General features: G+C 42.0%; 1 protein-coding gene across 1 annotated transcript; it reads right to left on the bottom strand.

The window, feature by feature from the left end:
* Positions 1–1,068: 1,068 nt before the first annotated feature.
* tp73 (tumor protein p73) lies at positions 1,069–25,301 on the bottom strand. Its single transcript, XM_039008431.1, has 12 exons — positions 24,881–25,301; positions 23,672–23,923; positions 10,886–11,072; positions 10,429–10,544; positions 9,609–9,718; positions 8,842–8,987; positions 8,469–8,551; positions 6,444–6,568; positions 5,891–6,009; positions 5,481–5,616; positions 3,850–3,943; positions 1,069–3,599 (listed from the first exon to the last, which is right to left on the bottom strand). The coding sequence occupies exons 1-12, from the start codon at positions 24,899–24,901 to the stop codon at positions 3,201–3,203; spliced, it is 1,788 nt and encodes a 595-aa protein (XP_038864359.1). The 5' UTR covers positions 24,902–25,301; the 3' UTR covers positions 1,069–3,200.
* Between the last annotated feature and the right edge of the window lie 2,257 nt (positions 25,302–27,558).

Below are 27,558 nucleotides of genomic sequence, written 5' to 3'. Positions count from 1 at the left end.
TCATTGGATTTAGGTTAAAAGTTTGGTTAAAAAAATACTAAATGCCCTTAGGTTGATTACTTTTTGCACATCCAATCAGTTTTCCATGTTGATTCAACGTCATAACATAGATTTTTTGGGTTGAAATGATGTGGAATCAATTTTGATTGAACCAGTGTTGCGCACTGGTAATTGACTCTGGTGTCTAGGCTACCCTTGTGGTGACTCTCAGTAGATGGTCAATGTACACACAGTATACTTCAACATGACAGTACTGGTTCTTTTGATAAACACACTAGACTACTATATAAACAACAAAGAGATGTGATATGTTAGCAGTGCTTAACTTTGGCATGAGCTCACCGGAACTGAGTACCGGCACCTCAAATGTTCTACTGCTTGAGTTTCTGTACCTTATAGAATATTAGCTCAAAGTTAGCAGCTAAATATAAAAACAGTATTGGCACTCAAAGGAGTATCGGCACTTATTTCAGTCTACCAATGTATGTCGCACATTCTTTTACCCATCTACCAATAGGTGCCCTTCTTTGCGAGGCATTGGAAAACCTCCCTGGTCTTTGTGGTTGAATCTGTGTTTGAAATTCACTGCTCGACTGAGGGACCTTACAGGTAATTGTGTGTGGGATACAGAGATGAGGTAGTCATTCAAAAATCATGTTAAACACTATTATTGCACACAGAGTGAGTCCATGCAACTTATTATGTGTCTTGTTAAGCACATTTTTACTCCTGAACTTATTTATAACAAAGGATTGAATACTTATTGACTCAAGACATTTCAGATTTTCATTTTATTCATTTGTAAAAAAAAATATCTAAAAACATAATTCCACTTTGAACTTGTGGGCTATTGTGTCTAGATCAGTGACACAACATTTCAATTTAATCCATTTTAAATTCAGGCTGTAACACAACAAAATGTGGAAAAAGACAAGGGGTGTGACTACATTCCGAAGGCACTGTAGATCCAATGATCTTTAGAATTGAGAATCCAACAACATGTAGATAGACCTTATTAGGCAAACCCATGTTTTTCTACATTTAGGAAAGAAAGTTGCTCCACACCTATACGTTTCTGTAAAGCACACTTTTTAATATTCATGATTTACAAGAAAAAACACTGTACACGTACAACCTCAAATAAGAAATGGAAATCAATATAAACAGCGACATTGGTACATTGTTACGCATTGTTATAAAAAAAAGAAACACTTGAGACAGTACCTCTCCAGAAATATCAAAACAAAGTGACAATCTACCATTTACAAGTTATGACGTTGGCCTAATACTGATTATAAGCACACTGAACATGAAATGATTTCTATCCTCTATTCTTTTCAAAGCAGTAAAGTGCTTTATTCTGCTTAACTGTTGGGTGTCAATGGAAGGTATGCATCACTTCCTATGGACTCAAAGACTGTTTTGCACAGAGTATTGGAAATGGCATTATTCACAAACCCTTTTTTTTTATAATAGCAAAATGATCACTGACTTTTGCCCATGTACTCTGCACTTGATAGGAGTGGCTGCAGTCAAATTGTGTCAAAATGAGACACCACACAACATTTTGAAACTGGAGTCATTCTCCTTTTTGTGCCACCCTGTTTTACGCTAACCCATCCAGTACAGGTGCATCATGGTTAAGTATGGTATCAACGTGAACTACTAAACATGTCTGTTTGAATCAATATCGAAGCAAGTGCCATGCAGTGGAGAATTCAAGAACACATACAGTAGTGGCATGGCTTAGTATGTGAAAACTGTCTAGATCAAATGTTGTGATTATGTATCTTCAAGGGACATATATACAATACAAATAACTTGCTTTGCAGTTTGAAATACAATTCCACACAAGATATTGCTGTAAAAGAAATATAGTGAAACACATCAACTGAATTAATTGTTAATGTGGTGGTGTATAGCAGGGTTGGAATCATGGCCTAAATTCAGGAATTCCATATAAATTAATAGATTTTATAGCACGTTGGGAGTGTGTTACAACTAATAAAGAATTCTATAAAATCAACCCATTTCATGTTAATACACATTTTGTAAAGTGATTAAAGCCACAGTCTGGGATTTGGGAAGCTGATTGTCAGTTATCTGATTGTCCTTATACACTCACTGCCTTGATTGTTCTCAAATGAATTCAATCATTCTGACTTAAAGGCCTACTTTATGAACTAGGCAAAAAAGGGGGTCCTCTGTGATTGTCTGCCAGTAGCATTGCCCACTAGATACAGTACCTGAGCGTGACTTCTCTACAAATGCATGGCTCTATCTAATACTGATGTTTAGCTTTCCCTTTGTTTCAGGCAACAGATACATCACTTGAATCTATTTCGCCTGGCCAATTGACTGTACAGGGTGGCTTCGTCAATCCATACATTCGTATCAACAATCAGGGTAGTTATCCAACGTGACACAGGAGAAAATCATTCAAATACATCGGCTACTATAGACACAAGACTCAGGGGGTACAAGTACTCCACCGAACTAAACAAAGTGTTTGGGGTTGAAATGTAAGACAACAGTGTGCTTCTGTTCTGGAACTATGATGCTTTAGCACAGGAGTGATCGAGAATTAACACAATACGAAGATCATGACCACGCTGATACACTCTTGTATGTACTTGGATTTAAATTGAAACTCTATACATCTGTCTGTTTGAACAGTTATACCGTAAGGAATCTAAATACACATATTAACCTTTTTCATTTGACCACAAATCTAATACATTTTACAGAACAGTATGTACATATTTACACCAAAAGAACATTTCTTGATCTAATTGAGTACAGGTATGTGATGGCTTGTTCAATGGAATCTAGCCATACGATGACATCATGTGAGCATTTCGGTTTCAGGCTCAAATGTACTGACTTAATTATGACGAAGTCAACTGACTTAGTAAGCTGTACTGACTTAGCTGTACTGACTTACAAAAAAACAATAGAGAAATTGTGCTACATACTGGTTTTCCTAAGCCAACCAATCTGTAAAGCAATATAAAAAAACAAACGACACTAAACCAGGCCCCTGATGGACATCAGAACAGAAGAGTCACCTCACTCTCTCCCTCTCCTCCTCTTCCTCGCTCCCTCTCTATCCCTCTCTCTCTGTGAATATAAAGAGTCCCGTTCTCTCCATCTCGCTCTCCCCCTCCCTCTGTATCGCTCTCTCTCTCTCCCTCTTTCTCTCAGTGGACGTCACTTTCCATGAACTCCTCCTTGATGGAGTTCTTGTTGCTGCGTGACACTTTGCAGTCGGGCATGTCAAAGCCAAAGTCGGCCCACTCATCTGCGGCGGCAGCAACTGCCTGCGGCCCACCTCCCGGGCGGTTGGATGGGATGGTAATGGTGTGGCGCACACGGAAGTGTACGGCCTCCATGACACGCTGGCGCTGCAGCTCGCCGCCAGGGACGATGGCCATGGCGGCGGCTGCCATGTTGCTGCTGGAGCGGAGGAGCTGCTGGCCATAGTGGTCTTGATGGTGGGAGGAAGGAGGAGGTCCCACCCCGCCTCCCTGCTTCATGTCCTGCAGGCCCCGCCAGATGGCCAGGCGGAACTGCTCTGGGATCTTTAGAGCACTCAGGTCCTAGAGAGACAGAGAAAGAGAGACATAGAGAGGGAAACAGAGAGAGAGCGAAGGAAAGGATTGACAGAATGGGAGACAGAAAGGAAGGAGAAGAGAGACAGAGAGAGGAGGAGAGTGGATGGCAGAAAAAGAAAGAGAGAGTGAGAGGAAGAGAGAGAGAGACTTAATAGACCTCAGGCCACACTGATCCAACAAAACCTGACCCCTCCCTCTAGGAGTAAATTGCAGAGAGAGTGAATGGGTACTTTACCTCCATAGACAGAGTCTGGAGTTGGTAGAGACTCTGCAGGCCCTGCAACGTGAAGTAGTCAATGCAGTTCTGGCAGCCCAGACTTGTTAGAAAGCTGTGTGGAGAGAGGAGCAGTGCCACTTAGATTTAAGACCAGAGTTAGTGTCCACTCCACCGCAGCCAAATTTCAAGTAGGGAGACAATGCCTACTTCTGTCTACTTCATGTGATTAAAATCCACTACCAGAGTTAACTGTAATTTTATTAAATAGTTAAAAAGGCCAGCAATTTGCTTGTCTGCTTGTCTATACAGATGTAGGATCTTAATTTGATCACCCTGTTGCAGGAGAACTTTCCTGCAATGCAGGACATTTTTAACTTGTAGTGTATTTGAGGTTTAAAAAGGCTTCTGAAGTTGGTAATTTCCATTTAGAAAGTTCAGACTTGATTTTCCCATACGAAAAATATATCAACCCCTACCTACAGAAATGTCCATTAATTACAATCCACATAATAATTAACATTTCTGGTTGCAGCAGGAATATTTTCCTGCTGTAGCAAAACTGGCTCAAATTAAGATCCTACATCTGTACCTATCGTAAAACTAAAATGATGGTTTCATGTCCAATAAGGAACAAAGAATATTACGATCAGTTACAAATGGAACAATTTCTCAATGACTATGGTTATTAATTTCCCTCAAATCAAATTCATGCAGTTGTATTAAAGATTCATAAAAGCCAATTTGGTTGAATTAAAACCTTTATTATAAATACATGGATATAAAATTCTCGTCTACAAACACTTTAAACAAAACAAAATGTACAAAACAGTATACGATAATAACCATGTTCATTCTAATGCTGATTTTTGTCTGGGTACAAACAGTGCAAAATGAAAGCCCTAACATTATGATAAAAACAACGTTTTAGATTGAATGCAATGCTACGCACTAACAGATTAGGAAAATATGTTTCTAATGTTCCCATACCGATTTCCCTTGTATTGTGCATATGATTAAAGGGAATTAATGAAAATAAGATGCTAAGATGGACAAGTTGTTCATTTAGATTTGAAAAACATAATATTGGAATTCTCTGATGGGTAAACATACTGTATTACTAATACAACTCCCCAAACCTTAGGAAAGTGAATCAGCAACCTATTCTTCCAAATCCGACCAGCAGAGCATTCACTTAACATTGCAACAAAACCCCAGAAACGTCTTACTATCAGACCAAAGTAATGGAATACCGATTCATTAAAGCTTGGTGGAATTTTTCCCAGTTTCTTTTAATTTAGCTACAGTCTTATACAGTTCAATGTAAATGGCCGAAGTAGGTACACAAAATGGCTGTGTTCTCTGTGAGAGAAACAATATGACCCAAATTATTCTAAGCTGCTCTGGGACATATTGTAGGCAGAGAAACCAAGGAAGATGAGAGGAACTACCCTCCATGTTGGCAAACATGTCATGACAGCACCATTCCCAGTTCAATCCTTACCAGAATATAAGGACCTTTTGGTGCCAAGATGGCGACTGCAGAGATCTCAAACTGAAAAGGCCCTATGATCTATTTATCATAGATGGCTCTGACTGTTGGCTTGTGTCAGTGGGAGAGGAAGACAGAGTGTCATTGGAGGGGGAGGTACCTGACTAGGCTGGGGTCAGGGTTATACGGAGGGGGAGGGGTGCAGTGCGACGTGGACAACATGGACTGGCCGCCCCCGTGTCCCCCGTTCATGTCACTGTTGGTCTGCATGTGGTGACTGTTGAGCATGTTGGGACCTGTGGGAGAGGGGACAGGAACAAATCAATAGGCGCAATCAATAGGACAATGCTCTCAGAATGATGTCATTCAGAGGTTTTTCAGAGGTTTGCCATAGTAGCTTCTAATGACTAGCCTCGTTCCACCATCCTGATCTCGCAAGATAACATGCTGAATGGAAATAAGAGAGCGCAGCAGTCAGGATGCTGGATCAGGTTATCTAATGACACCCATTAGCTGTGATAACACACACCCGACACACACATTCCCCCAATTCCCCTGACAAACACTCACCCACGTGCCCCATGCTGGGCAGGGAGTTTTGCTGAGACTGGTGGCTCCCATGGCCCCCGTGCAGCTTGTTCATGTTGGACAGGGGAGATCCATAAGAGGACGGGGATGCAACGTGGCTCCTGGGAATCGGAGGGGAGGAGAGGGAGATGACGGAAGTGTGTAAGAGTGTAATATTTGTATGTGTGTAAGACAGCACAGGTGTATGTATGGATGGAATGAGTGTATTTGGGTTTAAGTGTGTGTGCGCGCACCTGTGTCTGTGTGCTTGTCTGTGTGTGTGTGTGTGTGTGTGTGTGTGTGTGTGTGTGTGTGTGTGTGTGTGTGTGTGTGTGTGTGTGTGAGTGTGTGAGTGTGTGAGTGTGTGTGTGTGTGTGTGTGTGTGTGTGTGAGTGTGTGTGAGTGAGTGAGTGAGTGAGTGAGTGAGTGAGTGAGTGAGTGAGTGAGTGAGTGAGTGAGAGAGAGAGAATGTGTGTGTGTGTGTGTGTGTGTGAATGCGCATGCGTGTATGTGCATGTGCATGTATGCGTATTGAGCTGGTGTGTGGCTGACTTACTGTCTCTGAAGCAGCTGTTGCTGTTGTTGTCTGTAGGAGTCCACCAGCTGCTGTGGTACGAACTCCACCAGCTCTAAACTGTCCTTGATCTTCATCAGCAGGTCAAAGTTCTCTCTGCCGCGCACCTGCACACACACATATAATATATATACAGTAGTTATATGATACAGTATATATAATAGTTATATCATACTACCGGTCAAAAGTTTTAGAACACTTACTCATTCAAGGGTTTTTCTTTATTTTGACTATTTTCTACATGGTTGAATAATAGTGGACATCAAAACTATGAAATAACATATATGGAATCATGTAGTAACCAAAAAAAGTTAAACAAATCAGCATATATTTTATATTTGAGATTCTTCAAAATAGCCACCCTTTGCCTTGATGCCAGCTTTGCATACTCTTGGCATTCTCTCAACCAGCTTCATGAGGTAGTCACCTGGAATGCATTTCAATTAACAAGTGTGCCTTCTTAAAAGTTAATTTGTGGAATTTCTTTCCTTCTTAATGTGTTTGAGCCAATCAGTTGTGCTGTGACATGGTAGGTTGGGGAGGAGGTATACAGAAGATAGCCCTATTTGGTAAAAGACCAAGTCCATATTATGGCAAGAACAGCTCAAATAAGCAAAGATAAACGACAGTCCATCATTACTTTCAGACGTGAAGGTCAGTCAATACGGAACATTTAAAGAACTTTGAAAGTTTCTTCAAGTGCAGTCGCAAAAACTATCAAGCGCTATGATGAAACTGGCTGTCATGAGGACCGCCACAGGAAAGTAAGACCCAGAGTTACCTCTGGATAAGTTCATTAGAGTTAACTGCACCTCGGATTGCAGCCCAAATAAATGATTCACAGAGTTCAAGTAACAGACACATCTCAACATCAACTGTTCAGAGGAGACTACGTGAATCAGGACTTAATGGTCGAATTGCTGCAAAGAAACTACAACTAAAGGTCACCAATAAGAAGAAGAGAATTGCTTGGGCCAAGAAACATGAGCAATGGACATTAGACCGGTGGAAATCTGTCCTTTGGTCTGATTAGTCCAAATTTGAGATTTTTGGTTCCAACCGCCGTGTCTTTGTGAGACGCTGAGTAGGTGAATGGATGATCTACACATGTGTGATTCCCAACGTGAAGGAGGAGTTGTGATGTTATGGGGGTGCGTTGCTGGTGGTTGTCTGTGATTTATTTAGAACTCAAGGCACACTTATCTAGCATGGCTACCACAGCATTCTGCAGCGATATGCCATCCCATCTGGTTTGCGCTTAGTGGGACAATCATTAGTTTTTCAACAGGACAACGACCCAACACTCCTCCGGGCTGTGTAAGGGCTATTTGACCAAGAAGGAGAGTGATGGAGTGCTGCATCAGATGACCTGGCCTCCACAATCACCCAACCTCAACCCAATTGAGATGGTTTGGGATGAGTTGGACCACAGAGTGAAGGAAAAGCAGCCAACAAGTGCTCAGCATATGTGGGAACTCCTTCAAGACTGTTGGAAAAACATTTCTCATGAAGCTGGTTGAGAGAATGCCAAGAGTGTGCAAAGCTGTCATCAAGGCAAAGGGTGGCGACTTTGAAGAATCTAAAATCAAAAATATATTTTGATTTGTTTAACACTTTTAGTTACTACATGATTCCATATGTGTTATTTGACAGTTTTGATGTCTTCACTATTATTGTACGATGTAGAAAATAGTAAAAAAAAATAAAAAAAAATGTTTGAATTACATATACAGTATATATATCGAGGGGGTGTGGTAGATGGCCAATATACCACGCTAAGGTCTGTTCTAAAGTACGACGCAACGTGGAGTGCCTGGATACATCACTTAGCCGTGGTATATTGGCCACATACCACAAACCCCTGAGGTGCCTTATTGCTATTATAAACTGGTTATCAACGTAATTAGAGCAGTATACGGTCTGACATACCACGGCTGTCAGCCAATCAGCAGTCAGGGCTCGAACCACCCAGTTTATAAATATATATATAGTAATTATATATCTTACAGGCATATAGTAAATCTCCTCTTCACCATGCCGCCGTCTCTTCATGCCTGGACTAGGAATGTTTGGAGGGGTCTGTTTGAAAGCTAAATGTTGGGAGTACAAAACAATGATTTAATATCATGAAAATTAGCAATAGGATTTTTACAAAGACATTCCTAATATCAATATGCACAAACTATTGCATCATTTTTATTGCACTGGTGTATATGTTTGCATTGTGATCTGTGTCACAGTATGTATGTGTGGGCCCTGGTCAAAAGTGCTGCACTATATAGAGAATAATGTGCCATTTCAGACACACCCCAAGCAAAATGACCAAATATTTTGTAATGGTGTAGAGAGAGAGAGAGAGAGAGAGAGAAGGGCGACTCACTGCGCTTGTTGGCGTTGTTGTCGTTCTTGGACATGTTGTCGCTCATGGACTGCTGCTCCCTGAAGTGGTCTTCGTCTGCCTTGCGATCTCGCCCCGGACAGGCGCATATCCGCCCTTCAAACGACCTTCGTCCCAGCACCTGCCCACTAATTGCAACAAAGAAAGGCATAATATATCATACGTTCATTTATAAGGCGTTGAAAGGCCTCATATGCTTACAACAGGTAATACATAATATATTATAATTGTATGCCCTTATTAAAGTGCTATCAAAATATTTTGTTACTTTTCATATGCTATAAAAATAAAGAGTCACACACTCTATATATAAACTCCCAGTCATTTATTTGGTAAATCACCCACGTTTCGGCATCACTGTGCCATCTTCATTCAGGGTGACCCAATAAATGACTGGGAATTTATATATAGCGTGTGCGACTCTCTTTATTTTTATAGCTTATAGTTTATTCGCCGTTAGTCAGCACCTCTACATAAAATAATTTTCTCTGGGTGTGCGACCAGCTCATGTTTTTTATTACACTTTTTACATGAGCCATGTGTTTAGTAATGCACTTGAAATACATTATTGATTTTTATGGATTTATATAGGCTCATAAGGAGCCATTGGCTATTATGAATGCTTACAGCATATTTATTGTGAGACAGGTGTGCAAAAAGGCAGTTCAAATCAGCTGTGAGCTGTTATGACACACACATGCACGCAGGCATGAGCGCACGCACACACACACACAATGTCATGGACTTACTCGCGTGTCTCTAGGGTGATGATGATGAGGATGGGTCTCCTGTTCATCCCTCCCACACAGCTGCTGTTGCACATGAAGTTGTAGAGGATGGTGGTGAACTCTGTCCCCACCTATCAGAGAGAGAGAGCGAGACCTTTACTGGCCAGTCAATCGTTAGCCAGCTGGCCAATCACCAGGCAGAGTGATAGCCAAGGCACCACATCATACCCCCCCATGATGACACACTGAAGATTCCCATTTAAATAAAGCAAAGTTAATAGACTGAAAGACACAACCTTTATCAGGCCACGGCTTTGTGCTTGTGTGAAACCAGCCCTAACGCATCAGACTGAATGTTAACAGACAAAATATAAACTGTATATTTTATTACCTCTAGATGGCAGTGTTGCCATATAATGTTACTTAGCAAAAGTCAGGCATGGGACCTATTTTGAAAATATCAATCAAAATCATGGGCAACTAAAATATAAAGTTGTAAATAGGTATACTACGTCTAAATAACTAATTAGTACGAAGACTGTGTTGTTTTCTAGGTGATTTTAAATGTTCTGTTGCTGGGGTAGGCAAACCTGGCCCTGGAGTGTTATACAGACACATTATGTTTTAAATGGAACATTTGTGTTTTAAGACCTGGCAGACCAGGTGTGATGAATTTAACCAATCACTGTTGGTGAGATGATTGGTAGAACGGTTGTGTTGCCTGGTTGGGACAAAATTCAGTAGTGGCTCCGGCACTCCAGAGTCCAGCACCAGGGTTGCCTACACATATTCTACCGTATTGTGTGAGTGTGGGCGTTCCTAGCTGAGGGGAGCCACTCACCTGTGGGTTCTCGTAGGGCAACATGACACTCTGCCTGCCTGTGACGGGGTCGTCCACATACTGGGACAGGTTGTTTCCCTCCACCCTGATCAGGTGGCTGGCTGGGGCCGCTTGGCCTGGGGGATGAGGGGGAGGGGGGGGGGGTACAGGTCAATTAATCAATCAATCAACTAATCAATCTCTCCATCCATTTAAACTTTCTTACATTTTTATTCTAAACCAAAACTACACTGAAGCAGTCTCTTTGGACCAGAGGTCCTATTGAAATGCCATTTCAGTAGAATTGTTGTATATTTCTGTCATATAGCAGACACTCTTATGAGAGCGGAATACCATAAGTGCATTTAAGGTAGTCCAACAACCACATCATACAAGCACTGTTGTGAGTCAAATCTGTTGTGGGATACAGGTCCATGACACAAACTGATATGCCTTTCAAGGTGGCGTGGTTGCTTACTGTCATTGAAGTCCCGTCCCAGCTCGTGGTTGGGGCAGCGTTTGACTACCTCGGTGACATGCTCCGCTTTCTTGTAGACAGGCATGGCACGGATGACACTGGCGTGGGGCGGGGCCGAGGACAGCTTGATCTGGATTGGACAGGTCTTGGCGATCTGACAGTAGAGCTTCTTCAGCAGCGGGGAGTACTGAGGGGCAAAACATAAGGGGGATGTTATTTTTGACTAGTCACCGTTGTGGTGTCATTTGTTTTGTTACTTATCAAAAATCTCATCCACTTTGTTTGTTAATAATTTTTGGGAACACTTTACTAAAATCCTTCAGGTGTAATGCTTTAAAAAAAAAAAGTATAATTTATGAGCAGGTATGGGCCTGTCTTAGCATGTTTCAGCATGATGATGCACAGCCCCATGTTGCAAGGATCTGTACACAATTCCTGGAAGCTGGAAATGTCCCAGTTCTTCCATGTCCTGCATACTAACCAGACATATCACCAGTTGAGCATGTTTGGGATGCTCTGGATTGACGTGTACGACAGCGTATTCCAGTTCCCGCCAATACCCGCAACTTCACACAGCGATCGAAGAGGAGAGGGACAACATTCCACAATCGACAGCCTGATCAACTCTATGCGAAGGAGATAGATATGTCACGCGGCATGAGGAAAATGGTGGTCACACCAGATACTGACTGGTTTTCTGATCCACGCCCCTACCTCGGAATTACCAGTCATGTGAAATCCAGAGATTAGGGCCTAATGAATTTATTTCAGTTGACTGATTTCCTTATATGTGTCACATCTGCTCCTGCCACGCCCTCTAGTGCTCATCCGGTGCCTCCTTGACCTGCCGCCACTCCCCCAGTGCTCTCTCCCTCTCCCTCTCTCTCTGTGTGTGATTGTGTGGGCGGAGACAGGTGTGCTGGAGTCAGAGCAGATCCTCAACAGCTGCAACCTGTTCCATAATCAAGACATCTACAAATCCTCAGTGACAACAACTCAGTACAATCGTTGAAATTGTTGCATTTCTATTCTTGTTAAGTGTATTTATTGGTGATAAGATGTGATGTCTAAAAAATGTACTTTCTCAAACCAAAGTGCTGAGTGATGGTATTACTAGGGTATGAGATGGAAGGTTATGAACACGGTTATCATGTCAGATTAGTAGGACTAGAACAAATTGAGTGATTTGAAACATGAGGCAAAATACATTAGGGCTTTTTGAAGGCTGTAAAATTGGCTCCATCATGTCATAAATAAAAGGACTATTCGGTTGCTGGAAGGAACATGATTACTATCTACCAGGCTGGACTTGCAGGTGTTGTAGCAAAGTGAGTAATAACTCCTGGAGGGAAGCATGTCAGTTCAAAAAGCCAAGTGTGCGTGTGCGTGTGTGAAAAGTAAAATGGAAGAGTTAGTATGAGTTCAGTAGGGCCTGCTAACATAATACAATCAAATCATAACTGTAGCCCTATTCAAACTCCAAACGGATATTCAATATCACAAGCTTGCTCAATTGAAGCAAGTCTGCTGAGGAAAGCACCAACTACATTGGAGATACTCAGCTAAGATGCTATCATAGACAGGCAGTGATGTATACTGCGAGTCCTGCATTCAGCAGGACTTGAAACAGTTCTTCAGTACAAATGTTTGGATATCTAACTGAAGTACATAAGTGCAAGTGAAAAGAGCCCTTTGTACTCTTTGACAGGCACATCTGCCATTACCGATGCTGGCAGTCATCCTACTAAAAAGGAGGTTCAAATACATCCAAACTTATGGGAAGGGGGGGCGGTTCTTAGCGGACAAGCTTCAACATGCCCCAACACTATCAAGAAAACCCCAAAATCCACCTGAGGATATCAAACCTTCCAGGAAAGACCATTTTGTGGATTTGCTACAATGAATCTAAATGCAGATGTAACATTTTGCCCAAAAGCCCCGGTATAGAAATAAACATGTACTGTTTTCAATGCAGAGATACATACGCTTTAGTCATTGATGCTACAATAGCATTAACATGCTGTTCATACTCCAGTCAGTGGAATTAATCACTGATCATTTCGTTCTATTCTTAGGCCATGGTGAAAATGATGGAAAAGTCCACTATTTTCAATCATTTTAATTATACACCATCATCATAAACTGTGGGGGAAATACGTCATCTTTGTAGAGTATCATCTTTTGTTCTGTGGGTTCCTGCTGTTCAATGTCAAACATTTCCCATGGCGAATCCAACAGACAGCTTTGGGGGGTGGGGCGGAGAAGGACAAATCTCTGAATTCCATATTGAGATACCGTTACTAAGCCTCCTGCAACCCTGCACCACTCACCCCACCTCACTCCAATCCCTTCTCCCCGCCCGCCCCCAGCCATAGCATAGACTTGAGACGTATGCGTAAAGCGGAAGCAAAATATTTGCGCACAAAATCACCTATTCCCATCCTTAGCCTGCAAGTTCAGACAGATCAGCCATACTTTGAATAAATCATTTGAAGCTGTAAAACCACGATGACGTTTTCACAGATTCAGGGATTTTTGTTTAATATTTGTGCACAAAATCACCTATTCCCATCCTTAGCCTGCAAGTTCAGACAGATCAGCATAGTTTGAATAAATCATTTGAAGCTGTAAAACCACGATGACGTTTTCACAGATTCAGGGATTTTTTTCAGTGATTGAGCTGAGTAGCATTAACAGATCCCTCGGATGCAGTCGAAAGGTCACTGTTCTCTGAACCCGCAAAACGACCCTTGCTAACCAGCATTCCCAAATCAGATATTGATGATTAGTGACACTTAACAAGGGTTGAATCTTAACCTGAGATAAGTGTACTGCACTTCAAATGTTACCACAAATTTCCGATTGATGTGCATGGTACATGCAAATATTCCGTGCATGGATGTCTCAAGTTTCGGTTCGACCCACACAGATCGATACGTTCTACTCTAGCTAATGCTTGTGGCCCATGCAGGAATCAAACCCACAACCCTGTTGTTGCCACCAGCACCAAGGTTTATCTACAATACTGAGTCATGGGAACAACACCGGAACAAAATGAAGCCCATATGAATCAATAAGCATCATATGAGTTACATGTGCTGGGCAGATGGTGATCATTTTGATAGGTTCAGTCACAACTGAGAGCATGGCAGAGCAATAAATCACTCTCTCTGTCTCTGTATGCAGCTGAGAGAGAGACGTCTGGACTTGTCCACTGACACATCTCCCTTCACTTATTCTACTTATTCTTCATTGTTTTATTGAAAGGTACGGAACTCCCATATCACATCTCCTGGAGAGCGCGTTCCACAGACAAGAAAAGCCGAGTCACGAGCAAGCCCAATGCTCGGATGGATGGGCAGATGGATGGATGGATGGATGGATTGGTGAATGGATCAGTGGATGGAGGAATGAGTTAAGGTGTTGAGTGAGAGAGGAAGATGAAAAGTGCAAGAGAGGATAGAATGAGAAAAGTAGAGAAGAGAAAGCGGGGCTAAAATTGGTCTAGGAGATGGACAAGTGTAGTGGAGGAGGAAGAAGAAGAGGTTGAGAGGGATTAAGAGGGAGAGGAGGATGTGCATGCTAGGAGATGGACGAGTGTAGAGGAAGAAGAAGACAGACAGACAGAACTCTATATAGTCAGCCAGTCCAGTGGACCATATGTGCAGGTCCAGACAAGCTTGTGGAGAACGAGTGATAATTGCCATACTGTCATCCCTGTGGACATGCTCTGGCTTGCCTATCGCAGTCAGTTAACTGTCCAAATATGTTAACACACTGCAGTCCTCCTCGACTATATCCCACATCCCATTAATCATAGATGAGCATCAACAACACTTTCCCGAATCCCTCTCTACGCACATGGCAAAGACAGAAATTAGTCTCTTGGATAAGAAATGGAAATTCTATAGCGTTCTATGTGAATTCCCCCAAGGTGATTTGATGAGCTTTAATTGCTGTTTGGGAGCATTTGGAAGATGTAGAAGTATATAATCATCTTTTGTTTCACCAAAATCCACCCCCAAAAAATCATATCAGAAGTCACTGACCATCTAATCAAATCAAGCTTTATTTATTTAGCACATTTAAGAAATGGAATGCGACTCAATGTGCTTTACAGGAAAAAAACAATGAAAAAACAATGAAAATAAAAGCTGAAATATTTACTACACAATAAACATAACATCAAAAACTAAATAATGACATAAACTGAACAACTAAAAAGCACCCCAAGGAAAAGCAAAGTTAAAAAGGTATGTTTTAAGATCTCTTTTAAATATGCCCACAGTTTCGGCCCCCCTTAGGTTCTCTGGCAGGCTATTCCAGAGGCTGGGGGCATAATAACTAAAGGCTGCGTCTCCATGCCTCTTGGTCCTAGGCTTTGGGATAGTTAAAAGGCCAGTGCCAGAGGACCTGAGGGACCTACTGGGTACATAACTTAAACTTAAATAACATAACTTAAAGCATGTCTGATATGTATTGGGGTGCACAATCATGGATTGATTTAAAAACCTATATTTAATAACCAAATTAATTATTTAACTCACACGCATAGAGCTTAAAACAGGTGTAATGTGTGCTCTCCATCTGGTCTTGGTCAGTACCCGTGCTGCAGCATTCTGTATGTGTTGCAGTTGACCAAAAGCTTTTTTGGGTAGACCAGACAGGAGAGCATTAAAGCAGTCAAGCCTGCTTGTAATAAAAGCATGGATGAGTCTCTCTGTATCAGCCTGAGAGAGAGACGGACACACCTTGGCAATGTTCCTCAGGTGGTAAAAAGCTATTTTGGTCACATTCCTAATGTGTGATTTTAAATTTTGTTCAGAATATAAAATAACACCTAGGTTTTGCCCGTGAATTAAAATGTGCGGCTAAGGCCTCCCGGGTGGCGCAGTGGTCTAGAGCACTGCATCGCAGTGCTAGCTGCACCACCAGAGTCTCTGGGTTCGCGCCCAGGCTCTGTCGCAGCCGGCCGCGACCGGGAGGTCCGTGGGGCGACGCACAATTGGCATAGCGTCGTCCGGGTTAGGGAGGGTTTGGCCGGTAGGGATATCCTTGTCTCATCGCGCTCTAGCAACTCCTGTGGCGGGCCGGGCGCAGTGCGCGCTAACCAAGGGGGCCAGGTACACGGTGTTTCCTCCGACACATTGGTGCGGCTGGCTTCCGGGTTGGAGGCGCGCTGTGTTAAGAAGCAGTGCGGCTTGGTTGGGTTGTGCTTCGGAGGACGCATGGCTTTCGACCTTCGTCTCTCCCGAGCCCGTACGGGAGTTGTAGCGATGCGGCTAGATACTCTCTCTGTGCTTAGGCTCCAACAATTAGCTGGAGGAAGTTGTGAGTCTTCCAAGTATTTAAATCACTAATACAGTCTAATAATTTATCTGTGGAGCTAAAATCCTCTGGTGACCCAGAACAGTAAAGTTGTGTATCGTCTGCGTAGCAGTGAAAATCAATGCTGTGCTTTCTGATAACGCTGACAGGGGGTAACATATATAAACTGAACAGTACCAGACTCAAAATCGAACCTTGTGGAACACCACATGTGATATGTATTTTCTGAGTTATGTTCACCATGACGTACTGGAGCTGGTCTCTTTTGAAGTGGTTGGTGCTTTGGGAATAATGAGCTACTGTTGCACTTGTAAATATCTCCAAATGTGGATCAAATTAATTGAGAATATTGTTAACTAAGAATAACTGCAGGCCTACCTATACAAGCACAAAACAATCTAAATGCATATCTGCAGTCTAAAAAGAAGCGTTGTTTATGATGTTCCTACTAGTTATCAATATTACTGGAAGTGTATTGATGTTGCTCGTGGCTCCACAGCTCCGGGTAAAAGTTGCCTTTAGGCACAATCTGTTCAGGATTTCACAAATTGATGTTAGATGGTTCCTCACCCTGAAAGTAGGTCATGTGCCAGGAGAAACTGTAATCGATGGTTTGGTTTTCACAGCCACAAACCTCAGCTAACTTTAGCCACCGGTAGCTAAAAATCAATGGAAGTGAACGGGGAATGTTTGCATGTTGTTGTTGTTTTTCTTTATGGCCAAATCACCTTTAATTAAGTAACTAAATATGGAGTTGATTTTGTTGAGTTGACCAGGAAATGTTGACAATTGCACATTTACTTTCATTGATTGTTAGCTAGTTGTGGCTAAAGTTAGCTGGGAAAGGTGTGTAAGAGTAATGACTTGTCAGCAGATAGCCTAGCATCTCCACTACAAGATTTAATCCATGCTTGAAATCTATATGATAAACTCTGTACACTTGATATAAACAAACAAAAATATATAAACATCTAGTGCTGGTCCCATGTTTCATGAGCTGAATTTAAAAATCCCACACATTTTCCCTACGCACAAAAAGCTTATTTCACTAAAATGTTGTGCACGAATTTCTTTACATCCCTGTTAGTGAGCATTCCCCTTTGACAATATAATCCACCTGACATGTGTGGCATATCAAGAAGCTGATTAAACAGCACGATCATTACACCTTGTGCTGGGGACAATAAAAAGCCACTTTAAAATGTGCAGTTTTGTCACACAACACAATGCCACAGATGTCGGAAGTTTTGAGGGAGTGTGCAATTGACATGCTGACTGTAGGAATGTCAACCAGAGCTGTTGCCAGAGAATGTAATGTTCCTTTCTCTACCATAAACTGCCTCCAATGATGGCTGACTTCATTATACGAACTGTATTTCAAAATTGTTGCATGTTGCGTTTATATTTTTGTCCAGTATAATATTGTATCGCATCGTACCATATCTTATCATGTATTAATGTAAATAGTTTGTTGAGTTTGATATAATGCACAAAAAGTGACAACATCTTTACCTATTGATGTGCTTCATGTACAGATTACTATTTTGATTGATACATATCAAAACAGGAGCTACCTGCTCCAAAGCCTGATGCAGAGTGTCTATGGAAATCTGTGTGAGTAAAGACTGCGAGGATGTAACACTAAGAAAGGTGGCTAATTGATTCCAATTCTGTGTGTGTGTGTGTTTACGTGTGTGAATGTGTGTTCGAATATCCTCATTATCAAGTGTGTGTGCGTGTTACCAAGCTGTGGCAACACAAGCATGCAGACAGGCAGTGGTATGGATGGGGTAGACTTAGAGAAAGGATGTGCGGTCGGTGTCTGACTCTATGGGCATGTTCGGGCCTGCGTCCTGACTGTGAGAGGCTAATAGCTGGGAAGAGCAGCTCCTGACACGCCGGGATACAGAGCATGCTCCGGCCTGTCCCTTCCTCATCCCAATCCACACCCAGCCGAGTGGCGAAGCGTTGTCGGAGCTTTGTCGAAGCATCGGGAGCGCCGATGGGTCGTTATTGGAAAAGGGCTGAGGTGTTAGATCTCATTTTCATCCCATCATGACACTTCTTGCTCTGAGAGCTCCAGGAATGTTTGAAGTTTTGGAGGCAAAGGGCTCATTTGAAGGATGGATGGTGCATGCTTGGGAGCAATTATCCCTAATACAGAATAATGTGTTGTTTACCAGACAGACACCCAAGACACCCATAACAGCAGCTATGAGATCACTTGTAAATAGAGTGGCTTAAAGTAATCTTGGGTAGATTCGTTCAGTGTGAATAATCATGATGGGGGTTTTCATGAAACACAAGGTATTCTTTGTGTTGTGTTGTGCCATGCCTTCTTCTGTTCTATTCTATTCTATTCCACCTACAGTAACCAGAGCAGGTGTCAACTCCTTCAAATTGCCAATACTGCAGTCTAAAACTGATGACTGCTGTCAGTCAAGTAGTTAGTGTATTCAATTCAATGTTCATTCCCAAGGACAGATTGTTGCTGGGCTGTAAATGCCAACAACATGGTAACCATAGCCTACAATACATAGACAGTACAGACTCTCCACACAGACACAACAGCACTCCAAATCCTCACCAGTCCAGATAAAAGAGAACATTTTAAAGTTAAAAAGTGTCATTGAAAAGGTCCTATTGGCAAGGGCAACTCATTGGAGTGGCAATGTCACCTTTAATACATTTTTAACACATAACGAGCTGCTTGCAAACACAAACCGAGTCTGTCTGAACAGCAGCCATAGTATTTAAGGAGTTAATCTCTCCAAAGCCCAGTGCCTCCTACAGTAGCTGAGAGATAGTCGTAACGGCCAAAACTAGGAGGTGAAGTCAATATGCCCCTATGCCATTCCCCATAGCCTGGGGCCCCACAAGCCTGCAACCACCCAGCCTCTTCTCCCACCTTAACCCTTTCAAGTCCACCACACAGTGTCTCAGCTCCCCACAGACATTGATCCCCAAGCCGATTCATGTTCAAGCACGGGCCCGACGCGGGATTAAAGGTGTTACACACTCTCCTGCCATTTTGGGAATCCCCCTGCATTAGAAGCAACTCTTTCATTCCTATCGGCTTGACGGTAAGCTATTTTCTTTTCAGAAACTCACGTTTGCTTAACAACACACTGACATGTTACTAGTAGCCCAAAAAACCATTTGCGATGCAAATGGTCCACGAATGGACTTGACAAACATTGTTATGTCCTGTCTTGGGGGTTTCTTTGATTTGTTGTCCTACTCGAGTACAAATGCTCCTTTTGTTAGTGCTTTGGGTAGGAGTTGCCTGTGGGCACAGATCTAGGATCAGTTTACTGTCTCCCAAATCCAAATCATAACCATTAGAGGAGAGAAAATGCTAAACTGACCTTGGTGCTTAGTTCAGAGATATAATCCTGAATCCATACATATCTCATTTACATAAGTATTCACATCTCTGAGTCAATACTTTGTAGAAGCACCTTTGGCAGCGATGACAGCTGTGAGTCTTTCTGGGTAAGTCTCTAAGAGCTTTCCACACCTGGATTGTGCAACATTTGCCCATTACTCTTTTCAAAATTCTTCAAGCTCTGTCAAAATGGTTGTTGATCATTGCTAGACAACGATTTTCAGGTCTTGCCATAGATTTTCAGGTAGATTTATGTCGAAACTGTAACTCGGCCACTCAAGAACATTCATTGTCTTCTTGGTAAGCAACTCCAGTGTAGATTTGGACATGAGTTTTAGGTTATTGTCCTGCTGAAAGGTGAATTCATTTCCCAGTGTCTGGTGGAAAGCTCCATTCCGTTTATTTTTTATCCTGAAATATTACGCAGTCCTTAACGATTACAAGAATACCAATAACATGATGTTGCCACCGCTATACTTGAAAATATGGAGAGTGGTACTCAGTAATGTGTTGTATTGGATTTGCCCCAAATCATCTTTTGCAATATTACTTTAGTGCCTTGTTGCTAACAGGATGCATGTTTTGTAATATTTTTATTCCGTACAGGCTTCCTTCTTTTCAGTCTGTCATGTAGGTTAGTATTGTGGAGTAACTACAATGTTGTTGATCCATCCTCAGTTTTTTCCTATCACCTGTTAATGTTTTAAAGTCACCATTGGCCTCATGGTGAAATCCCTGAGTGGTTTCCTTCCTCTCCAGCAACTGAGTTAGGAAGGACCTCTGTGTCTTTGTCGTGACTGGGTGTATTGATACACCATTCAAAGTGTAATTAATAACTTCACCATGCTCAAAGGGATATTCAATGTCTGCTTTTTTACCCATCTACCAATAGTTTCCCTTCTTTGCGAGGCATTGGAAAGCCTTCCTGTTCTTTGTGGTTGAATCTGTGTTTAAATGTACTGCTCGACTGAGGGACCTTACAGATAATTGTATGTGTGGGGTACAGAGATGAGGTAGTCATTCAAAAATAATGTTAAACACTATTATTTCAGACAGTCGAGACAACTTATTATGTGATTTGTTAAGCACATTTTTACTCCTGAACGTATTGAGGCTTGCCATAACAAAGGAGTTGAATAGTTATTGACTCAAGACATTTCAGCTTTTCACTTTTTATTAATTTAGACGATTTTAGAAAAATATTATTATACTTTGACATTATGGGGTATGAGTGTAAGCCAGTGACAAAAAAATCTAACATTTTTATTAATTTAAAATTCAGGATGTAACACATAAAAATGTGGAAAAGGTCAAGGGGTGTGACTACTTTTTGAAGGCACTGTATATTTATATGAATCCAAACATCTATTCTTCATTTGTCTGTCTAGAACACATTTAGAGAACAACACTTTTATTGTAACATTCATATTTCAGTTGGATACCATTCATATTCTAATTCCATATTTTATAATAGGGGACCAATTTATAACAATCATCCCAGACTTTTACAAATCCACTTTTTCTGCGAGGTCATCTTCTTTCCCCTAAGCATTTGCTATACAAAATGATTAATTAATGTAATAACAGGGTATATTTTCACACCGAGATACTTAACATTGTTCTCCCACTCTGTCTAACTACTGCGTTCAGGTAACAATACTGCTTTAATTGTTCCGTCAGGCAGACACGCAAGGCAAGGCAGTTTAGTGCAGGGTCTAAGGACTCTCCCTGTGCTACCTTAAAAGCCCACTCTGTGATATTTACGGTCATTTTTTTGTATGTATATCAAAGGGACAATCTGTGATTTGTACATCAATTTTTGTACTTTTAAATAATGAAATATATACCCATTGATTCTTGAAGAATATAACTTACCAATGCGTCATGAACTTACTTCAACTGTTATACCATCAGAACCCAAAATATAAGCTTGTTTTAATCCATTGTTTGTAGACAATATAATTGTGAACAAACACTGTATAGCCTCAAAACATGGTTAAAACTATAATTTTGATATCACGGATGGTCAGTCCTTGCATCCATAGATCTGTCTATGAATTTGAGAATGGTTACACAGCAGTCCTTCAGCTGTACCAAAACAGTGGTGGGTAAACTCTTTGTTATTGTTTGAACTGCAGATTGTCCCTTTAGTTATATAAACACATTGAATCTTGAAGAATATGAATTTGAGAGTAGTTGGTTTACATTTCTCAAGCACCATCGCTCAGCTTAATAGCAAATCAAGTGGAGGGGCAACCATTTTGTTATTTTTCAAATAAAGGAGTGGGCCTGTAAGGAGTGTATTACTCAGTGTGTATCACCCTGTGTGTGCGCTGCTCAGTCAAGTCGTTTTCTGTCTCTACTTGAATATCGCCCGACCTCAGTCCTCAGGTAGAAGTGTTTCGGATTTGTAACAACATAGTTCATCCGTTCTCATTCAACATAAGGTGATGGATTCCAACTATCAATCATACAAACTACAGAATATAAGAAACCAAACACTAACACCAATTCTGCAATTACTGTAGGCTCCTCTCCTAAAATCTGTCAAAGGAAGGGCCCATAGATTATCCTGATGTAAAAAACGTTGGGCCCTATAAATTGTCTAGTTACAACAACGGGGCTGGTGTTTTCCGAGTGTATCCTCAGTCGCCATGAGACAGGTAAGGGGAAAAGCTTGTGTCAAAGAACAGTTGACAGACACATTGGAGAGGAAGCCTATGTGTGGGGACAGAGTGGAGCCCCGGAGCGACGCGGGTGACAGCCAAGAGAAGGGCTGAAGAAAGACGTAACACGGTGGTGGGTCACAAAGCAGCGCCTCAGTGGCCGGGGGATCCTTTTACAGATCCTTACCGCCACCAAGCCCTGAATAAAGTCCCCCACGCTTGAGTACGCTTGACAGACACAGCCAAAAAGCCCCCTCAGGCAAGGAAACACAGGTTCACGTTTCAAACAGAGGTCAACTCTGTAACAATCCGGGGCGACACCTTTCGGGAGGCAACTCTTTTTCAGCTCAGACAAATCACATCGCAGCAGCTCCCGTTTCAAGTGTCTTTAGATACATTCCAGGACTGTCGATTTAGTTTGGTCTGTTTGGGGTATGTCAAATACATAAATGTCATTAGATTTCTTCAGGTGAAACAAATCTGAATATTGATATATGTTCCCAGGTTTCCCAGGTTTTCCCTTAGTATTAATGGAGAAAGTGACTTTCTTTAACGGGAATCCTATCTTGCAAAAGATAGCACAAAAGAGGTAAACAAAACAAAGCAGGATTGACTTTTAAACTTAAGAGATGAACTAACATTCTTAATCAGTTACTACAGTATATTGAAAATCATTCAACATGTACAACCATTCATTGTTGTTCAGTGTTCAGAGCTGTATTTGTCAGGTGCTACAAAGTAATTGTCCCCCCTACAAAAATCTCTCCCCCTCTGCACGCCCACTTTGTTTGACACATGTGTTGCATGCACCTAAATGGCAGCATTTTGGATTGAGTCGTTGTACTGAACCTTTTAGTCATGCTTGTGGTATGGTATCAATAACAGATCAGTTCTGGGAGGAAGAAAGTAACAACAGAACTAACTCTCAATCACTTGAAAAACAGATCACTGTCTTATACTGATACCAGAATAGTTTGGTCAGTGTCTACTCTTTGAACCCATGAAGAGTCAAACACACAGATTCCCGCAAATCAGTCTTCTGTCACAGGAGTGGTTGCAGCCATAGACTTAAATACATCCTCGGTTGCAGCCAACAACCCATCTCATCAAGAGAACTTCTCTGATCTAACGCAGCAATGTCAGTCCGTTCTCAGGGAAAGTAGCAACTTAGCCAACACCATTAGTTTGTGACTTTTACATTACTTTTTAGTCAAGGGAAGACAGAGACACTGAAACAGACAATAAAATGAAAAACTAGAGAGAGCAGAATAAAGAGAGAAAGAGAGAGAGAGAGATAGAGACAATCAGACAGAGACAAAACAACCCCTCGCCGTCCAATTAGCTTGTAACGTTTGCATGCGCATGTATGTCTGCGTGTGTACGTCTACATGATCTAAAACTCACCGTCCAGGTGGCGGACTTGGCAGTACTGGACTGCTGGAAGGTGACCTCGAAGCAGTGGGGTCCAGGGTAGTCGGTGTTGGACGGGATAGCTGGCGCCGGCGACAGGCCGTCAAATGTGCTGTTGGGCTGCGAGTAGGGTGACGGTGTCGGCACTGCAGACGTGTTCTCCCCCGAGCTGTAGGGGCTGGTGGACGCCGCTCGCTGGCTCCCCAGGTTCGCCTCCATGCTGCTGCTCAACAGGTTGTACTGGGACTGCACAGAGGGAAGGAGGGAGGGAGGGAAAGAAGGAGGGAGGGAGGAGGAAATTGTTAAGGAAAAGGTAAGGCCCAACCTGGAGAGACATACAGGGATTTTTGGGTTCATCAGGGGGTTCAGGTTACAACACTCGAAGGAAGGGTTTTTGGAGGGGTAGGGAGGGGTAGGAATTGTTGAGGTGTGTGTAAAACAAGGAAAATTCAAACAAGTGGGGACATTTCACCAGTCCCCACAAGGAAAAAGGCTATTTTAGGCTTAGGGGTTAGGTTCAGGGTTAGGGTTAGAATTACGGTTCGGTTTAGAAGTTAGGGTTATGGTTTAGGTTAGGTTAAGGTTAGAGAAAATAGGATTTAGAATTTGAATTTTTTGTTTGGTCCCCACAAGGATAGTAAAACAAAAATGTGTGTGTGTGTGTAGACCCCCACCCTGTATCCCCCCCAGGGGGGCTAGGTGAGGTTGTAAAACATCAATGTAATCTGTGATCTGCCTAATTGCCTGCCAGTGCCATCTCCATGGGGAAAATGTATAACTCTGTGGTGAGTGGTGAGAAACTTCAGATCACTAGCCAAACTACCTGCACATGGAGGGAAAAGCTCGAAGAAAACAATCTTCTAATACTCAATTTACAGACAACCTCAAAATCATTAATAATCTGGCCATAATAAAGTCTATACAAAGTCGCCAACTCGTGCAGTAACTACTGTACTTGATTGAAGATTAGCACACAACTGATAATTATCAGTCATCAATATAAGCAATATCATTTTGCAATGGAGTGTGGAATACTATGGAGAAATACATTCAAAAAAAAAAAAATAATGTCTTTCCCCACCTGATTTCCCTTCACAACCTCTGGACAATCAAAACACTACTACTGCAATGAACTGGGCAAAACAGAGGTATAGAAGACAAGGTTGAACACACATAGACATAAAATGAAACACCAAGAGTTACCTTCTTTTTCACGTAGTACATCCTTCCAACCGGTTGTATTCACTTTCACAACACAAAATCCTCAGTCAGAAGTTTCAGAGCAAAATAAAGCAAGAAGAAAGAGGAAGCATAGCCTGTAGTGTCGGTAGAGGGGTGTGCATCGATGGACACAACTCTCTCCCAAACACAGCAGCACCCCTTCTCAAAGACCCTCAAAGACCCTTTAATGGCAAAGGTTAGAGAAAAAAAACCACTGACAGAGAGAACGACAGGGGATGAACTGAGAGAGAGAGAAAGAAAGAGGGAGAGAGACCCAAAAAATTGCGGCGGTGTTCTAATTGCAGCATGCCTGGACTCAGACGACAACATCAGCGCAAGTATGCACACGCTGGAGAATGCATAGTGAAGACCCGCACAGCTAGGATAAACATTGTCTGACATTTGTCCCAGAGAGAAAGAGAGACAGAGGGGAATGAGGAAAACACTAAAAAGTATAGGAGTCGGGCTCAAAGGTCACAGGAGGGGAGATAGTGGTGCGCCCATATAAGGACAGTACATGGGATTGTCTTTGGGGCAGGCGGCCCATGTCATATCAATACTGAGGTGAATTCACACATTTTGACTGGGGTTTGTTGTTGTCAAGCAGTGGGTTGTGGTTCCCTAAGTGTTTAAAACAATGATGACTCATCGAAAGTAATTTTGATTCCCCCCGTACAGGAAAAACCTATTTCTAGCCAGAACCTAGGCGTTCACCACTGGATCATGACCCATGCACCATTTGAGGAACTTACACCAGACACTACACTCTCAGAAAAAAGGGTTCCAATAGGGTTCTTCGGCTGTCTCCATAGGAGAACCCTTTTTGGTTTCAGGTAGAACCCTTTTGGGTTCCGTCTGTGGAAAGGGTTCTACATGGAACCCAAAGGGATGAACTAATATTCTTAATCAGGAACCAACATTTTTTATTTCCCTTTGGGGACAGCCGAAGAACCCTTTTAGGTTATAGAGAGTCCTTTTTTTCCTAAGTGTGTACCTGACATGCAACTATAAAGACCCATTCCTGATTAAACCAGGCTTGGGCTGGATGTATAGTTCAAGACTTGCTCTGAACATTGGTAAAAGCCAGTGGTTTCCTATAACAGCCTGTATGAATGAATGCCTATAAATGCATTCATAATTTGTAGTACACAAAGACACTTCATAGAAAGTGTTCTTAATATTTGTTTTACTGTTAATAGTATGCAACATGTATCTATTTGAGAGACCTTGGTTCGTAAAGGGAGTTTCCACTATAGTGAGACAAGTCCAGCTGTTGTTGTCATCTCTAGAAAACATTTTAGACAAGTTCATCTGAGGAACATACTGTAGTCACAGAGGTAACCACACACACACACTTGCACCCACACACGCACGCACACACACTCACACACACACAGGTGTGCTATGTCTTAATGTCTCAGCTTGATCTATAACAAGTTGAAACAGAGCAAAAGCCACCACTGCCTGTGTGTGTGTGTGTGTGTGTGTGTGTGTGTGTGTGTGTGTGTGTGTGTGTGTGTGTGTGTGTGTGTGTGTGTGTGTGTGTGTGTGTGTGTGTGTGTGTGTGTGTGTGTGTGTGTGTGTGTGTGTGTGTGCTAGAATAGTGCACTCCCGGTGACCTACTGTTTGCGTCCTGAACTAATCACAGCATCTAAAAACGTTCCATCTATCTTCTTATCAATTCACTGCGTTGAAATAACACACTGGGTACTCACAACTTTGTTTCCAAGTCATTTCAATTAATGGAATAGACATTGAATTGACATGTGGCCCAGTGGGAAGACAATAAAAATACAATAAATATCCCTACCAATCAGGATGCAATGAAAAATGAATTTCATGGCATCATGCGTTTTGTTGCATGTCTCGACTAAGCAGAATATTTGGGAGGAGTAGATTAGCGCCTGGTAACTGCTACATCACCAATTTGGTCTAAACTCTGATCATGAAGTCATGAATGTCTGCCCCCTATTGGGAGGAAATGGGAAGTGGCAGTAAAGAGGATAAGGTTATGATTTGGGGAAGGTAAGCTGATCCAAGATCTGCACCTATGGGCAATTTAACCCCAGCGCCAGTAAAGAGTGTTTGTTATACTGGGGTAGGTAGAAGTTTCCCCTAACCGCTGGTTCAGGAGCAGCATTTTTCTTTTACCATCCTAATGATTATGTTTATGATTTCTTACTAATTAATTAATTAATTAATCTATGTTCGTGAAAAAAAAGTAGCAAATTGAACTTCTTACATCCGATGTGAGATTTTTTTGTTGTTGTTGTGAATTTAACTAGTCAGTTAAAAATAAATTCTTATTAACCCGGATGACGCTGGGACAATTGTGCGCTGCCCTATGGGATGCCCAATCATGGCCAGATGTGATGCAGCCTGGATTCAAACCAGGTACTGTAGTGACACCTCTTGCACTGAGATGTAGTGTCTTAGACTACTGTGCCACTCGGGACTCATGGAATTCACACAACAAATAATTTTGTGCATTGAAATATTTACCTTCAAAACTGTTATTGTGAACGCCTGTGACAACCAGTCCCATGACATCAGAACTGGAATGGTGACTATAATTCTTTATAGCAAACTCTATATCCCCCATCTACCCAATAAAGCCAACGGAGCGTACCAACGTCAATACAGTTGAGACACATACCAAC

Source organism: Salvelinus namaycush, chromosome 14, assembly GCF_016432855.1.
Source record: "Salvelinus namaycush isolate Seneca chromosome 14, SaNama_1.0, whole genome shotgun sequence".
Classification (NCBI taxonomy): Eukaryota; Metazoa; Chordata; class Actinopteri; order Salmoniformes; family Salmonidae; genus Salvelinus; species Salvelinus namaycush.
This window is presented reverse-complemented; position numbering and strand designations above follow the sequence as displayed.